At 49.6% G+C, this 17,684-nt stretch overlaps 1 protein-coding gene across 1 annotated transcript; it reads right to left on the reverse strand.

Annotated features, from left to right (window-relative positions):
- Window positions 1-723: 723 nt before the first annotated feature.
- Window positions 724-6,073, reverse strand: LOC119456553 (uncharacterized). The gene is made up of 4 exons (XM_037718383.2): window positions 5,669-6,073; window positions 3,985-4,684; window positions 2,827-3,026; window positions 724-1,607 (listed from the first exon to the last, which is right to left on the reverse strand). The coding sequence occupies exons 1-4, from the start codon at window positions 5,857-5,859 to the stop codon at window positions 1,118-1,120; spliced, it is 1,581 nt and encodes a 526-aa protein (XP_037574311.2). The 5' UTR covers window positions 5,860-6,073; the 3' UTR covers window positions 724-1,117.
- Window positions 6,074-17,684: the final 11,611 nt, after the last annotated feature.

Genomic DNA, 17,684 nt, shown 5'->3' on the forward strand with positions numbered 1-17,684 from the left:
AAGAATTCAAGCAAAAATATCCCAAAACACGTGTAATTATTGACGCAACTGAAATCCGATGTGAGGCATCAAGTTCTCTAGTTCTGCAATCAGGAACCTACTCGTCATACAAATCAGCCAACACTTTCAAGGGACTCATAGGAATTTCACCTAATGGACTGGTTAGCTTTGTCTCTGAACTCTACATGGGATCTATCTCAGACAGAGAACTGGTAATTAAAAGTGGCTTTTTAAAGAGAAACTTCGATGCAGGAGACACTGTGATGGCAGACAAAGGCTTCAAAATCAAGGACTTGCTGGAAAAAATTGGTGTTGGACTGAACTTGCCACCATTTCTGACAAAAGAGCAATTCAGTGTTGCAGAAGTACAAGAAACAGCTGATATTGCATCTCTGCGCATTCACGTCGAGAGGAGAATACAGCGCATCAAGACTTACCATATCTTCGACAAAATAATTCCACTCTCTCTCGGCCCTATAATCAACCAGATCTGGTCAGTGTGTGCTCTGTTGAGCAACCTACAGACCACAATAGTGAGAGACTATGAATGAGGCAAGAGGAAGCAAATGTGAAATTTCTTTAATGCAAGACACCAGAATTATTTATCTTATAGTAGATGCATCAAACAAAAATCTGTTTTTCCATACAAATGCATGTTGCTGAGTTCATTTGAAGCCCCCTGAAAATAAACTTTTTTTTTTCCTTTTCTGTCACATGCACTTAAACATTCTGTTATGGTGTTAGTATTGTGGAGTTTAAGCTGATTTTAAAAGTATGATGGACTTGGCAATATACCTTGAATCATTGCAGCTTGTGAAATGATCAAACAATACGCTAGTTGTCGTGAAGGGCATGCCAAGTCACGGTTATTTGAGTTGTTGGATCAGTGTGATTGCCAAGCACCGTCTGAATCAGTTTATATGCTGCTGCACCCTACCATTCATTTTAAGATGTTCAAGAAAAGTGCATAGCTGGCTCACAATATTCTTGAACCCTTTCTGCAGGCAGTGCATTACACAGACATAAGCGCTGTGGATACCCAATTTTGCTGCGATTCACTTCTGCTACTATTTTATTCGCTCTCAAAATTTACTATATGTACTACTGGGCAAAGAGACTACATTTTCTTGCCATAGTATGGCAGAAGGGTCATAAAGTAAAATTCATCTAGCTTGACTCTCATTTGTTCCCAAACATTCTCCTCAAACTTGATTCTTTGCACACACACGAAGTTATCCGAATAAATGACAAAATCTGCCCATGTTAACTCTGTTACACCCATTTGACCTATCACTTGGGCAAAGTATGGATGCTCTATCTTTAAAGAAGGGTGCTGCAGATTGTCGAAATCTACACAAGTGTCCCTGGCAGTCAAAAGTTTCTCAGAGTCAGCATCCTTTAAGCTATACGGGCACTTCACTTCGACGCATCCCCATGGTGGATCTTCAGATGGATCGTAGACAATGGCATCTGGTGATGCGCCAAGCCATGGATACTCGGGGTTAACAAAAAGCCCGGTGCACTGAAGTTGGACATCCCGGCCTGTGTTTCTCAATGCTTCTTCGTACCGCTGTAATGCCTTTGCCTCGTTGGCTATGCCATACCTGCACATGATAGACATACAGCACATAACAGGAAAAGTTGATTCCTTTCTACATAGAACAAAACATTTATGAAGTCACGACTGTATAATTTGTTCAGTATTAGAAACATCATGCTGATCTCGCACAATCACAATCAGTGCTAGAGAAGCTTTTACAAGCCGGCAAGAGAAAATGACTCATCATGAAATGAGAGATGTAGCGGATGTTTGTGACAAATGCGTGCCCAAATTGTCACTGTTACAAATGGGGGTGGACCCAGTCACATTAAGCACACGAAATGACAAGCTGGACCATGCAATGCAACACAGCACCTTAAATTTTATGCACCGCACCACCTTGTGTGGACACACCCCGAGTTGCAAGTGTCCTCTGATATCTTCTTCGTCTTTCTGGGGTTTTACGTGCCAAAACCAGTTCTGATTATGAGGCACACCTCCACTCACGTCACCTGCACCATGTGGACTTTTATCGCAACCAGCCACCAGACGCCCTGCTGGACTCATGGTTAATGGAAGGAGACAGGACTTCCCAATTAGCGTTTCAAAAATCTGACTATGAATAACAGATGGCACAGCTACAAGGGCTTGTTTATCAGGCAAAAAATTATTTTCATTGTCAGTTAAAAGAGCACGAGCTCTCAAATTTATAAGTACATTGTTGCTATATCATTCAAAGCACGCGTCAAAGCTGATAAAGGTGCTATTTGGCATTTATTTCCTTATAAGCCTACATTCATGGCCAAAAGGGTATAGCATCAGGTTGCTTCGCTGTGAGAATCGCATTTGAGACTATTCCGAAAATTTTATGAAGCAACAGCTTCTACTGAGTGAGGCAGATGACCATGACAGGCCAAGTCACGAGGAGGTAGGCAAAGGAAATTTTGCTTTATTAAGTTTCTAATAATAATAATAATAATAATAAAAAGCAAGTGGATGAATGAGGCATAACATATAATTTTTTATATGCGCATCAGTCGCTTAGTATCTCGGCCAAGCCTTACAGACCGGACATCTATAAATCCTGAACTTTATGTACAATTTCTTTATTATAAGTGAAAATAATGTATGACAAAAGTTAGCCTCAATGTTAGAAGTTGGTCAAAATTGTAAGCAATATGTCCAAGATGAGATACTGTTTATCTAGAGAAATCACCTCTGGTATTGCTCAAGGCGGAAATGTTGAATATGCCAAATCACAGAAGTATATATGAGTGATTCAACTGACAGCAGGAACCCTGGATAGGTCCTTTGATGAAGTTAGGTGGCCAAGACCTTTATCTGTCCATTGTCTCCGCAATAGTACGGTGCCAAAGTTAGATGCTGTGAGCCGGTACTTCCTTTCTTGGCACCAAGTCAAGCTTTTCCGTTGCCTTCGGGAGTTCCTCTCCAACAACTGTGCTTCAACAGATGTGAGCACAATTTTCTGCGAAAAAGAAAATGTTCATACTACTTACTACACGTGGTGCAAGATAGCTTTCAGACTAGCGTTGGTTGGCTTCAGCAAGCAGGTTATTCAGGCTCTGTTATTGTATCTACTGCAGGTTCTTTACTGAAAACCATCAAGAGATCCGGGCGCAGCAAAGAGCCGCGGGGATCTGAGAACAGGGGAAGTAGAAAAACTGCTGTAATACCGTACTTTGATTACATCTCCAATTGTGTAAAAAAGATGCGAGGCCATGTCGGGGTAAAAGTAGTTCATCCGGCACCCCACAAGCTGTGCAAGGTATCACGGCCCAGCTATGTGCAAAGAACCGCTGGAACCAGTACATGGAATGCGCAGAGAAGGTTGTGCACGAGATTCCGCTTACACGCGGAAAGAGGCTTGCAATGCCAGGATAGTGGTTGTCAGCGAATGTCCAATAACTGCACAGTTGTCGCCAGGCATAAGAATCAGACATGAGATCATGGAGGTGGCCGAGATTAATCTCCTGGGTGGAAACAGTGTCAGTGTGGCTTTGTCGGGGCTATCACAGAAAGAGCTTCTTTATCTTACTGAGGCTGTGTCATGCACAGTTAGGCTATAGGTGCGTGTGATATCGATTTGGTCTTTATATTTTCTTTCTTCTATTTTGTCACGTGTTCTGTAACATTAAAAATTAAGCACCATTTCAGGCGAAAAACATGTACTATCTATCCTGACGGCAAGATAAAGAGACACAAAGGTTGGTCATTCGAGTACACAAATTAGACTGCAGTCTATAAATTCACTTGTTTGTGTCAGAGAGGTAGCTGGACAAACATTCAGCAAGTGTTCTCCAAACACAGTGTGCTGACAGTTCTACAACACTTTAGACCTTCGGCAGGTGAGTGCTATTACAGTAAGTGAGCTCATACTTACATGTGATTCATTAATATCTATAAAGATAAAGAAATCAATGTACCTTCAAGATGCGCTGTTTATTTTCATCGAAGTCACCTGGGATAGCCCATGGTGTGCTGTCAGTGAATGATACCATCTCTTCAGGCAGGCGCGGGGGCACACTTGAGTTAAAGCCTCTTTCAAGTGTCTTGCATAGAAAAACTCTAAATCCATGTGGAGCAAGAGGATGGTGGTATGCCAGTGGTGACCCATGAAAAACTGTCCCACACTTAGTAATGCACATTGGTGCACGGTCTGCAGCAGATAGCACTGCTACCAATGCACTGTCCGCTCCAACCTTGGCCAAGCCACATGCAAAAAGCAGGGCATCACTCCTCTTCTCGTCTGCACTGCGCTGTTTGAATTTTTCTATGTATAATCGACATGGCAAGGGCATGTCTCGGCCACCCTCATCCACTCTTCTCCAGTCCACACTTTGGAGGCTGCTTGCTTTCACATGTTGTGTGCGAGGCCGTCTCCAAACTTGCGGCAAATCTGTGCACGACAAGTGGGCTGGAGCTTCCTGGAAGCCCTTTTCTTGCAGCAAAAGAATTACTTGCAGGACAGCTTGTAAGTGGCTGCAGGCTTTTCTTCCTGCTGGACATTCACAGTGGCCGCCAAGAACCCTACCGTCTCTACTCATTGTCACGTGAACAAGATATGGCGCCTGGGTTTTCTTCTGGCTCCGGAAGCATCTCGCCCGTATGAAGAACATGGACTGCCTACAAAACAAGACAGGACATAAGCAATCAAAGCGATAAGGCAGGCTGGTTGGTTGCTGGTACTTGCTTTCATGGCTGCTGTGCAAACTCAACACACACACACACACACATAGACTGCATGAGCACTACGTCCATCCAGTCCAGTGCTTGTCCGGTCTACTTGTTTTCTGCATGTGTGTGTATTAAGTTCGCACTGCAACCATTCACGCAACCTCCAGGTCATAGGCACTTTAGTATGGTGCATTCATGGAACACCTTAGAAAAATGTTGTGCTAGCTTTGGAATACATTGGGCAATATATTTCTCTTTCCTTCGTTTTTATCGATATATTACATGTAGATTGCCTTCAGACTAAATTGTTCAATAATCATTTTATATCGCTTTATTTCTGGCTAAACTGTGTAACGTGCTAGCACAGTGCTACAGTACAAGGGTGAACACGCGACGATTTTCCTTTTATGCTCGGATGGTGAGAGATCCAACTCCGGCTTTATCGCGTCGCCAGCAATGTTCGTTTGCCTTTTCAAATTTGCACACTTGAAACTCTGGTTCACGGCGTCTCTGCTTGTGGCGGTAGCGCCTGTATGTTTAAGCACTCTCAAGAGCATTGAAAGCTGACTGAGTGTATCGTCGCCACTCGCGTACGTCAGAAAAAGCACGTCCCTCTTCCTGGGCCAGCTCGCACAGAATATTTGTTTGCGGTGAACCTAGAGTAAACTGGGCTTACCACAAACAAACACTCCGTGCGAGCTAGACTTGAGCTTTAGCGATTAGGCCGGGAAGATTAATCTATCTATTGGGATTTAGTCTCATAATTACAGAAGTGTTGTTTGTAGGAGCTACGTCTACGCAGGCGATTAAGCGCACGGAAAAGTGTAAGGTTGCCGCCTCTTCGTCAGCGCTTGCATAATGCAAAGCGTCTACAACGACGGCAAGCTTCACGCACATATTAGAAAACGGACACAACTGATCGTAGCTACTCACATTTCTTGGTCGTAGCAGGCACTTATAGTTGAGGCTACGACGTAACTTTCCGTCAGCAGCTTGTAGCTCCGACGAGCTTTATTCTTCGACCCCGAGGACGACGCCAGCCGATTCAACTCGGAGTTCAACAGCCGCGGCAGCCGCGCCAAATCGTTCGTCCATCCCGTCGAAGGGTAATTGACGCCGCTCATTACGGCGCCGAAATCAGTTGCACTGTCTTTGCAAAGCAAGGCACGATCGCATACATTTACGGGGCTTCCGGAGACAGCGAGATTGCAGCCGGCTGGCACCACGCACGGATACACTACACGGACACACGCACGGACTCACAACCGCATGACCTAAACATGGCGGCTTATATCCCAGAATCCTTTGCAAATCGAAACTGACGAAAAGCCCACCGTCAGGTGGCGTATTTATGAAAGGGGTCTATTGGCAAACTGTCAACCCCCCCTGGCAGAAATCCTGGGTGCGCTACTGTCAGTTTCCTCCATTTTGTATCAACATTCCTCATGTACAAATAACTGAAAACTCTCCTTAGCCACCGCTTTTCTGCCATTTCTCTCAATCGCTCCTCTAATTCTATCTTGCTGCTGGCTTCCCTGCCCTCGAATGACGTCCATCCCATGTCACCCTGTACCCCCTGATTTGGTGTATTTCCGTGTGCTCCCAGAGCCAGTCTACCTACCCCTCGCTGCTTAACTTCCAACCTTGCTCGAACCTCTGATCTCACGCACAGGACCGCGTTGCCGAAAGTCAAACTAGGGACCATCACCCCTTTCCAAATCCCTCTCACCACTTCGTACCTATTGTAATTCCACAGTGCCCTATTTTTCATCACAGCTGCATTTCTGCTACCTATAGCCGTCACATATTTTTCATGTTCCGTTAGGTACTCAGCCCCATTGTTTATCCACACTCCAAGATATTTGTACTTATCCACCACCTCCAGCGTAACCTCCTGTATCCTATGCTCGCTGCCCTGATTATCATTAAAAGTCATGACTGCCGATTTTTCTTTACTAAACTTCAAACCTAAGCTATCTCCCTCTTTACCACAGATGTCCATTAATCTCTGCAAGTCTTCCTTGCTGTCAGCCATAAGTACAATGTCATCCTCATACATCAGTCCTGGTAATGACTGTTTAATCCATTCTCCTTACTTGAAATAGGAAAGGTTGAAGCCAAGTCCGCTCCTCTCTATTTTTTTCTCTAATCCTTGTAAATACAGCATGAACAACAGAGGTGACAGAGGGCACCCCTGCCTAAGCCCCTGCTGTATCTCTATAGGCCCAGATACCTTGTTTTCCCATTTTATAAGCACCTTGTTACTTTTATAGATATCTTTTAAAATATTTCTTACTCCATCTTCCACATCTAGAGTGGCCAGTATGTCCCACAAATCCTTTTGGATTACACTGTCATAGGCTCCCTTGATATCCAGAAAGGCAAGCCATAGGGGCCTGTGTTCCTTTTCTGCTATTTCAATACACTGTGTCAATGAGAACAGATTATCTTCTAACCTTCTTTGTTTTCGGAACCCATTTTGTAGTTCCCCCAGCACCTCCTCGCTCTCCACCCATGCCTGCAGTCTGTCCTTTATAATCTGCATCACCACCCTGTAAACCACTGACGTCACTGTTATGGGACGGTAGTTGTTTATGTCGGCTTTGTCCCCCTTTCCCTTATATATCATGCTCATCTTGCTCAGTCTCCACCCGTCGGGGGCTTTACCGTCCATTATCATTTTGCAGGGGCGTAGCCAGGGGGGGGGGGGGGCTGGGGGGGTTCAAACCCCCCCCGAAATTTTTTCCGCAACCCCCCCCCCCCCCCGCCCCACTTACCCACCCTTTGTTCACGTCGCTTCGCGCTGAGATAATTCAAGGAACCGGTGCTACTATATCCCAATTTCATTCCTGGGCGCTTCCGTTTGGGTTGGTAATTTACAGCGAATCATTTCTGCATATGGAAAAAAAAAACTGTCACGGTGTTTGTCAAGGCTTTGACGCTCTCTGAGGTTTTGGGCGAGAATGTGGCGGCCGCATTCTGAAGCAACACATGCGGCAGCCGCATTTTAGATGAAGGCGAAAATGCTCGAGGCCCGTTTACTTAAATTTAGGTGCACGTTAAAGACCCCAGGTGGTCGAAATTTCCGTATACATTTCCGCCGCTTCCCTTCAGAGGTGCCCGGCTAGGCCGCGCTCGCGCAGGATCTTAGGCTATGTTCACACTTGGTCTCGGAGCTGTCGGAAGCGGCAAAATCTTGCAAAAATCCACCCGCCTAGGCGGCAAAACAGGCAGAAAAACAAGCGGCGAGCCAAATCGGTCTCGGACCGATTTTTTCGATATGGCGAAGCGGAAATGCGGCGGAAAGTCGTTCTGCTCGACCGGAAGCTACACTAGCATGTAAACAACCGGTCGTAAAATTGAACATGGCACCAAAAGTGTAGGCTGCAATGCTGATCGACGCGATCAAGAACCACCCCTTGCTCTACGACAAGAGTGGTACTAAAACGTACTGTCAGCAATACTCGCGATAGTATTCAATGACGCGCGACCGGAGTGCGGCAACGAAGCCTTGGCGTGACCCAACTTCTCACGCTATTGCAAAGCCAGGCGAACCCACCACCACCGTTTCCAAGGTGTCCACGTCTTCCGTTTATTCATTGTCCATTTCTAGAAAACAAGTAGGTAGAAGTATAAAAGCCATTTCTTCTTCCACTTCCATGGCAGACAATAGTTGGGCAGATTCCTCGTTGGCGCTCCATAATTCGTGCACGTGCACGGTATGTTGCAGAAGTCGCGGGGTGCTTTTCTCGTCGCGACGATAGATTGGGAGCGTAGGTCTCACGTAGGACGCGCAGGCTTCGGCGAGCCCCAACACAAGGGCCAGACCGGGTTTTAGCTTTGGTGTTCCCGTTGCCGCTTTGGTGTCCTGGAGGCGCCGACAATAATACGAAATGATGAAATGTTATTACAACTTGTAAATAAAAGCTATTAAAGTTATATAATAACGCCTAGGCACCAACCTGTCACTCAGCGCTACCGCGCCCGTGTGAGGAGAATCACGGAACGCCAACGAGGAATTTACCGAAGGTCGCAAATGACACGCGAAGTTGCACAAAATGATCACTTTTGATGACGGGTGGGTCAATGAATGAGCATACCGCTCGAAATAATGCGATAATGAGCGCCACCACGCCGACGAACGTACGCAGACTAGATGGATGTGGACCAAAGCGGCAGCGGCGGTAGCAAAACAAATGTGAACAACTTGGACATGCGCGGAAAAGATTTTCCGGCCGCTTTGGCCTTTCCGCCGGCTTGCCGCTTCCCAAGTGTGAACGTAGCCAGTCTGCGCGCGAAACGTCTCTTGTATGCGATTGCGCCCCTACGGAAGGCTGGTTGTGTCTGTTGTGTTGTTGAATCCCAAACCAGCAATTGCGCAAGGCTGGTAGTTGCTGTTGTGTTGTGGAATCCCAAACTAGCAATGTACATACGAAGGGGTTGATGACAGCAGTGAAATTCCACCGACTCGCATGCAATAGAATGCACGAAACAGACAGCCGACAAGCATGGATTACTGCTGTGCGCAGTACAGCGTAAGTAAACTCTTGTTGCAGGCGCTGACAGTTCTCGTCGGAGTTCACGCGTCCTGAGAAATTGATTATGTGCACTATGCACTGAACAAGACCGGAGTTCATTCCTGCATCACTAGTAGAGCACTGCACGGGCCGATTTTTTCAGCCCGGGCCCGGCCCGGGCCCGTTTTTACGTTGGGCGGCCCGCCCGAGCCCGATCAAAACTTTTATGGCGGTCCCGGCCCGGGCCCGGAAATAATCTACGTTATCTGCCCGGCCCGGCCCGCCACCCCTTTACCATAGGCCCGAGCCCGGCCTGAGCCCGACTCGAAACTGGCCCGAACCCGGCCCGAGACCGAAAAATAATGTTTTTCAGAGTTGAGACGCCCGAGAATAACTCGCTCACCACCACATGCACACCACCAGAAAGCCCGAGCCCGGCCCGGACCCGCGTCAAAAAACCCGAGCCCGGCCCGGGCCCGGGTCAAAAAGCACACGCCGTGCCCGAGCCCGATCCGAGCCCGTGAAAAAACTGCTCTACCCGCCGCGGGCCGGGCCCGGGCTTTCGGGTAAGCCCGAGCCCGTGCAGTGCTCTAATCACTAGTACACCAATCAGTCGAGATTCTGTGAGGTACAAGGCCGCTTCCTGTTTGCACCGGCGTAAGTGAAGCAGAAATGAGTTGCACGCACTACTTAAAATGCGTACACATGCCATATCTATGCTGTGAGGTGAAATATTCTGTACAATTCTGAATCTGTTGACGTAAAGGCAAATGACGGCTGCACACTCGCACACAGCGGAAGACACAGCGGCCCATGCACTAACCGCAGGAAATGCAACCCTCTCGTATGAGGGAGCAGGGCGACGAAAGCTTCGAAAAAAAAAAAAAAAAAAAGCCTTCCCCGTTTTTGCGCGTACTTAAGTTTTCTAGCGCACAAGACGCAGCGAACAAGTTATTGCTATGGGAGTATGTATAGCCTGGTCACGCATGCATTTTCACGTGTATAGCCGGCCTTGACTTGTGAAACGCACTGCGCCCCGACGAGGACGACGCCATCTACGCTTAACAAAGATTAACAATTAATGATGGCTTCTCCGATCGGGCGGGTCGTCTCAATGATGTGTTTTCGAAGACGGGTCCATTCAGTGGCGCGATGAGAGACCGTTGCTCCAAACTACCACTGTACCTGTCGTGCTTACTGTATTTTACTGAGCTTGCTTTACTTTTTACTTAATTTCTTCACAAGCACAGGCGAGGGGGGGTGGGAGGGGGGAGGGGGGCCATGTTTTTGATATACATGTATAGAATCTGCTTAAACTACCGATATTTATTATCGATCACACCACTAAGAGAAAAGCAGACGCTTGCCCCCCACCCCCTCCCCCCCCCCCCCCGCCCCCCCCCCCCCCGGTCTGGCCGGTGAACCCCCCCCGAAAAAAATTTCTGGCTACGCCCCTGTCATTTTGCTCACTGCCGCTCTTAATGCGTTCTTAGATTTTGGGCCCAATGTCTTTATCAACATAATTGGGATGCCATCAGGACCTGTCGACGTGCTACTAGGAACCCTCGTCTCTGCCCTTTCCCACTCGCTCTGTGCCAGTGGAGCCTCTGCACTGACTAGTCCATCCTCACCTGATTGAGCACATGCTATGTTTCGTTCTTTAAATTTTTCTGTCATCATTGTTCTTATATGTTCCATTGCCTCATCTCCCTCTAGTCGAACACCTTGAGCTGTAACTATAAACCTCTGCTCTAGGCTAGTCTTATTACTCAAGGAGTTGAGATGTTTCCAAAATTTCTTCGCTGCTTTTCTATCCTTTTTGTTTACTTCTGACAACCATTGGCTCCCCTTTCTTCTGATCTTCTCATTGATCAAATGGGATGCTTCCCTTCTACAGTTTAAGAAGTTATTCCATTTTCTGCCTACATCAGCTTCTGGTTCACCCCTCTGCTTTGAATATCTGTGTTCCCTGGATGCTTCCTGACTTTTCTCTATGGCCTTCTTAACCTCCTCATCCCACCAGCTCTTGGGTTTAAGTCTTCTGTTCCCTTTTGTCCTGACTCGTACCTTAGTAAGCTCTAGCTCAAATAGTCCTGTTAAATTTGCATATGTCCATTCTGTTTTTGTATCCTCCGAAATTACTTCCTCAATTTGCTGGGTTGCTATTTCAAGCTGCTTTTCCGAGTAAAATATCCCACCTGGTTGTTCATCTTGCCTCCCACCTACTTTCATTTCCCTTCTAAAACTCACCTTAATATGTTTGTGATCACTACCTAGACTTCTGGAGCCATATTCATCTATGCTCATTACATTTAGCCTATCGTGCATCCTATGTGACATTAGTGCATAATCTATCATCGACTGCAGGCTCCCTACCTCCCAGGTTATGTGCCCTTCACACTTCTCAGTACTGTTGCATACAACTAAGTCATGCATTTCACACATATCCAGCATCATGTTGTCTGTTGAGTCTGTGTACCCGTCCATGTCTTCTATGTGTGCGTTCATATCTCCTAGTATAATAATCTCGCACCCTTCTCCTAGCTCATTAATGTCACTTGATATGCATTCCAACATTTTTTTGTTTTCCTCTTTGGCATTTGCTCCTGTCCACAGGTATACAAAGCCAAGGAGTGTCTGCTCTCCTGCAACTTTCCCTTTTAGCCATAAATGCTCCTTGCATCCTGTTTGATCATTTCCCAGTTCATACTTTTATGAATGAATGCACCAATTCCACCCCCTTTTCTGCTGCCCTCTGTTCTATTGCAATATTCCCATGCATAGTCAGGATTACAGGGAGGTTGCTCCATGTCCCTAAGATGTGTCTCCACAAACCCGTATACCATCAGCTTTTCTTGCCTTAGTTGCTCGTCTATCTCCTCCCACTTCAGCCTATTTCTGCCACCTGGCATGTTAATGCACCCTATGCCAGAATGACCTTGCCCCTGGTGCTTACGTCTATTTCTTCTACCGATTCTACGTTTCTTGAATCTTGGAGCCTCTCTGGGTCCGTCTTCGTCTACACTGGTGGTTTTAGGGCTCTGGGTCCCCCCAAAAAAGCGTTCGCGCGCCGAAACTCGGTACGGGCTCTGACGCAGTGGGCGGACATTTTCGTCGGTTATGATGCGGTGCTTGGCGACAGGGGTTTGTCGAACTTTTGACGACGACGAGAAGCAATCCTTGTATTGCAGAAGCAGAGCTTTTAGTTGTTCTTTCTTATGCCTGGGAAGGTTCTTATTGACGTCGAAAGTTGGTTCAGGTATTATAGTCGTTGTTGCGGGTGCACTGGAATCCGTGAAGGCGAAAGCACTGCTGGCTTGTACTATTTCGTCGATGTAGGCGACCGTGGTGTCTTTGTTAATGTGCCTGTATTCGGGGCTGAAGTTCGTGAGCATCACCGTTGCTTTCCCTGCACGTAGCTCAGCTATGCCTCTAGCGACGCAAATTTCACGGTAGAGCAGTAAGTGATGATCGCCCTCGATGACGCCCTCCATGTCTGCAGGCACTTCGGTACCGACGGAAATCATTACACTGGAGCGAGGCGGAACGGTGACTTGTTCTTCAAGCACATTCAAGGCATGGTAACTTATGCTTGTAGCCGGTAGTATCGCGTTGTGCGTTGAAAGCGTTATTGACTTGGACCTTAAGTCGATGAATGCACCGTGTTGATTTAGAAAGTCCATGCCTAGGATGACATCCCTGGAGCAGTGCTGCAGGATTATGAAGCTCGCCGGGTAAGTGCGGTTGTTTACCGTGACTCGCGCTGTGCAGATTCCAGTTGGCGTTATTAGGTGGCCTCCCGCTGTCCGGATATCGGGTCCTTGCCAGGCTGTTTTCACCTTCTTCAACTTGGCGGCGAACGCGCCACTGAAGACGGAATAGTCGGCGCCAGTGTCGACGAGAGCGGTGACGTTATGACCATCGATGAGCACGTCTAGATCGGTAGACCGGCGTCTCGCGTTGCGGTTAATTCGTGGCGTCGGATCACGGCTGCGTCGGCTTGCTCTGCTGCTGCTACGTTGCGTCGGCCGGTCTTCTTGCGGCGGCGAAGTGCTGTCAAGGCGGTTGCTAGGCGGCATGCTGATATCTCGTCGTGATGATTCGCGAATCGTCGTCGTCGTCGTCGGCGGCGGAGGATCTTCGGCATTGCGTCGTACAGCAACCGCACCTCCATCGGTTGCTGCCTTTAGTTTCCCGGGTAAGGGCTCGGAGATCGGCCCCGGGTGGGACCGGTGTACTGACGGCGATGCGGCGAGATGTAGCGCCCCGGTGACGGCGAGCGTGAGGGTCGTCGTGGTTGCCACTGGGCTCCGGCGAGGTAGTCGGCGATGTCACGTGGTCGCTCGCCAAGCTGTGGACGCGGCGCGTTGACGGCGAACCCTCGTAGGCCCATCTCGCGGTATGGGCATCGGCGGTAGACGTGGCCGGCTTCCCCGCAGTGATAGCAGACCGGGCGGTGGTCGGGGGCGCGCCAAATGTCTGTCTTTCTTGGGTAGCTACGCTGGGCGATGGGCGGGCGTGCTGGCGGCGGCGGTGGACGACGGAACTGCGGCGTTACGGCGCCCTGGTGCGAGCGTGAAGGGGGGCCTTGACGACGGGCAACGGCGGCGTAGGTCAGCGCTTCCGGCTGGGGTTGTGGCGATTGCGGCTGCACATCGGGATCTCCAAGTGAGCGCTGAACTTCTTCTTTGACGACGTCGGAGATAGATGCCACTTGAGGCTGCGACCCGGGAAAGAGCTTCTGCAGCTCCTCGCGAACGACTGCTCGGATGGTCTCGCGCAGGTCGTCGGCGCCTAGTGCTTGAGCATCGGCGTAGTTGGTCAGGGCACGGCGGTTGTATTGCCTGGCGCGCATCTCAAGCATCTTCTCGATCGTTGTGGCCTCGGAAAGAAATTCGGCGACACCCTTGGGCGGGTTGCGCATCAATCCGGCGAATATTTGCTCTTTGACACCCCGCATCAAGAACCGAACTTTCTTTTCCTCAGACATATCGGGGTCGGCGTGGCGGAAGAGGCGAGTCATCTCCTCCGTGAAGATCGCGATGTTCTCGTTCGGCAATTGCACTCTGGTTTCTAATAAAACTTCAGCCCTTTCTTTTCGCACGACATTCGTGAAGGTCCTCACGCAGTTCTCACGAAAAAGGTCCCACGGCACCTGCTCAAACCAGATCCGAGCAGCATCATCCAATGAAAAATAAACATGGCGCAGCTTGTCGTCGTCGCTCCATTTGTTGAACGTCGCGGTCCTCTCGTATGTCTCCAGCCAGGTTTCAGGGTCTTCAGCGGATGATCCACGAAAAGTCGGTGGCTCCCGAGGTTGCTGCAGCAGGATGGGGGACGCTGGTGCTGCCATTCTGGTCGTTGACTTGGCCTTGATTGCGGTGGTCTTTTCGGAAAGAAGTCCGAACTCCGGCACAAGTCCTTGCTGCCTACGGCTAGCTCGCTGGTCCTTGGCGACGTTGGTCTCGTCCTCCGGTTTCGGGCTTGAGTCGCGGCTTTGCGGGGGCGTTCGGTGCATGAACGAACTAGCACCTCCACCAGATGTCACGTAGTGGTGACGGTAAATAAAACAGTCGCAAAACTGTGTATGACGAAACTGGTTGTTTATTGGGCGAACCTGTGCCCACAAAAGCAAGCTACACTCAAAGCACAACGATAGCGGCGAACACAGTCGGCGATCGTCTAAAATCTGATCAGCGGCAAAACGCGTCGGATTTATACCTGAGTCATCGAAGGTTCCAGAATAATCCCTGGTACGCGCGTGTCTTCCAGAAAGTTCTAGACAATTCGCGTCGCTCATACAATCAGATAACATAAGCGTCAGTGAAAACAGGCAACGGAAAGAAGCATCGATAACGTTCTAGAAACTTCCGATACAGGCACGTCCTGCGCCGAGCGATAACGTTTAACATTTGTTACCCGGTGGAAAGCGGCCATTGGCGAAAGATAAACATGTATACGTGTCAATATGGTCACATGCACATTCGCAGAGGTTTCTCTAAGTTTACGCAACCCAACCTCTAGCTGTACGTTTAGGTTCTGGCTCCTTCCCTTCAGCACATCGTTGAGACCAGCATGGATAACGACCAGTTGTTCATGCTCGAGGTTGTCCGATACCACCTTCTGAGCTTTTGCCATTGCGTCAACCATGCACTTCCCTGACTGGGCCTCCACCCTCACCCGCCCGTCTGCCTTCACTGTTGTAAGGATCATCCTTAACCCTAGCTACGTTGGAGTCCCCCACCACTAGGACCCTTCGCTCTACACGTTTGCCTCCCGCCTGCGATTGTCGTCCTCCAGTTCGCGCTAGCTGGTTCTCCACCCGCCGTGCGCCACTGACACGTGACGATGTGCTCCCTGCCGTTCGTCCCTTCCCACCCGAAGCCTGCCGCACTACCTCGCTGTATAGTTGTGGAACCGCCGTGTTGCCGCCGGCTCTCGCCTGCTGTTCAACGGCCCCTAGGCGTCCCTCCCTGCTCTCATGGCATGCCTCTGCCTGAGTCTCCGCGCTGTCCCCGCCGCCCGCTTGAGCTGACCCGGGATTACGCGCCGCCTGTGCCATTAGCGCCTCCACCCGCTCTTCCAGCACGGCCCGCTTTTCCCGTTCTTCTTGTAGCTCGCCAGCTATTCGCTTTACCAGGACGGCCTCGGCCCCCTCCCTGTGAAGCAACTCGCCGATCCGAGTTTCGAGCTCAATTCGCCGCTCTCGCTCCACCTTCAGCTCCCCTTTGAGCTCTTCCACACTGGCTGCCCATTCCCCTTCCATCCGCCGCACAGCTCCCTTAAATCCTTCGCACGACCTGCACGCGAACCTACACGCGACCTCCTCAGCGTCGGCTAAACTGGCGAAGTGCGTCTCGTCCAAATAACACCAACGTTTGCACTCCTCGCACTGCACCAGCTCGTCATCACCCCTGTCCTTCCTAGCCTGCCGCACCATTGTCTACCCGTCCACCTAACGAGAAAGCCCAATAAAATACCTGAACAAAGCCCCACGGTAAGCCGTACGGCAAACTCGCTATCCGGCTACCTCCGCTAGCTTCCCTAACGCGGTTTAAAACTGCCGCTTTACACTGCTTTCACCATGCAACACGTGCGCCACAACCCGCATCCAAAAAATTTTAAAAATTGAACTATTCGCTACCTACTAACGTCCTACCAAACTAACCAAGAAACTAAAAAAGCATGAAAAACAATATATATACATAGCTCGGGTACCCTAACACTTCTATCAACCAAATAAGAATAAACAAAAATTGAATTCGAAGCGCATTTTCAAACCACCACCTGGCGAGAAAAAAGAGAAATAGCCGGTCGATTTCAGCGCGCCCGCGCGGCGCTAAAGGAAACTACAGATTTAGGTACTTACTGGCGACGCGTCTCCGCAAACGCCCCTAGCTCTGTGAGTCCCTGCGCCCTAGCGCCGTCGCCTCCCCAGCTTCTGCATGGCTCCACGGAGGCCAGGCGGCCGCGCCGCCGTGGTCCGCCAGAATGATGCATTGAGTTAACGGTGTTGAAAACTGACTGGCCAAAATTTGTCACTTAGCTTGGATCTCAATTTATTTCCCCGTTTAGTTTTACCATACGTTACCGCGTACGGTAAGGTGCGCACCATGTTTTGCAAGCCGAGCCGGACCAAGCCTAAACATAGCGAGCAAGTGGCGTCGGCCACAGAGCCCACGCCGTGCATGTCCGCGCCTCGCGTGCGTTTTATTGCGATAGCAATTATATGGACACTTCAACGGGATTTCTGCTGTCGGCGTCGCCGTCGCCGTCAGGTTCCGTATAGATTCCAAGGGCGATAAAATCGTCGCCGCGCGCCGTACGAGTAAAAGCGCGCGGGGGACGCGCGCTATCACGGAGATAACGCACGGCGGAAAGCAAACGCGATTGTCGCCCAAAAGGCCGTGGGGGTATGGGGGGGAGGGAGGCGGGGCGACGCTGTGCTACGGCACCAAATGCTTATCTTGCAACCCAGCGCAAGCAGAACTGGCAACGCAATCTCCCACGCGAAAGCAAGAAAAAAAAAAAAAAAAGCGGGGAGGCAGCGCGGGAGGGACGGGGGGAGCAGCTTCTACTCTGCCAACAAATACGCTTGCACTGGCTGTGGTGGCCGTCGCCCGCACTGACCGTCACTTTATCTCCACCACGGCCGGGCTCGACTGGTGCGCGCACTCGCTTCTTAAGAAGCGAGCGAGCGCACGCGCCAGTAGAGCCAGGCCGTGCGTCCACACGGCTCTGACCTTCATGCGCTGTCCATTAGCCGCTCAGTTTCTGTTGAAGCGATAGACCGCACGAGTCTTCGCCCGCTGCAGCGGCCGCGCCAGCGTTTTGACAGTCGTTGTCTGCGGTCATTCAGTGTGATCTATTCATGTTTGCTTGTGCGCGATGACACCACGCTTGTCAATTCAGTTAGAAAGCGAATGTGTCCA

This window comes from Dermacentor silvarum, chromosome 6 (genome assembly GCF_013339745.2).
Source record: "Dermacentor silvarum isolate Dsil-2018 chromosome 6, BIME_Dsil_1.4, whole genome shotgun sequence".
Taxonomy (NCBI): Eukaryota; Metazoa; Arthropoda; class Arachnida; order Ixodida; family Ixodidae; genus Dermacentor; species Dermacentor silvarum.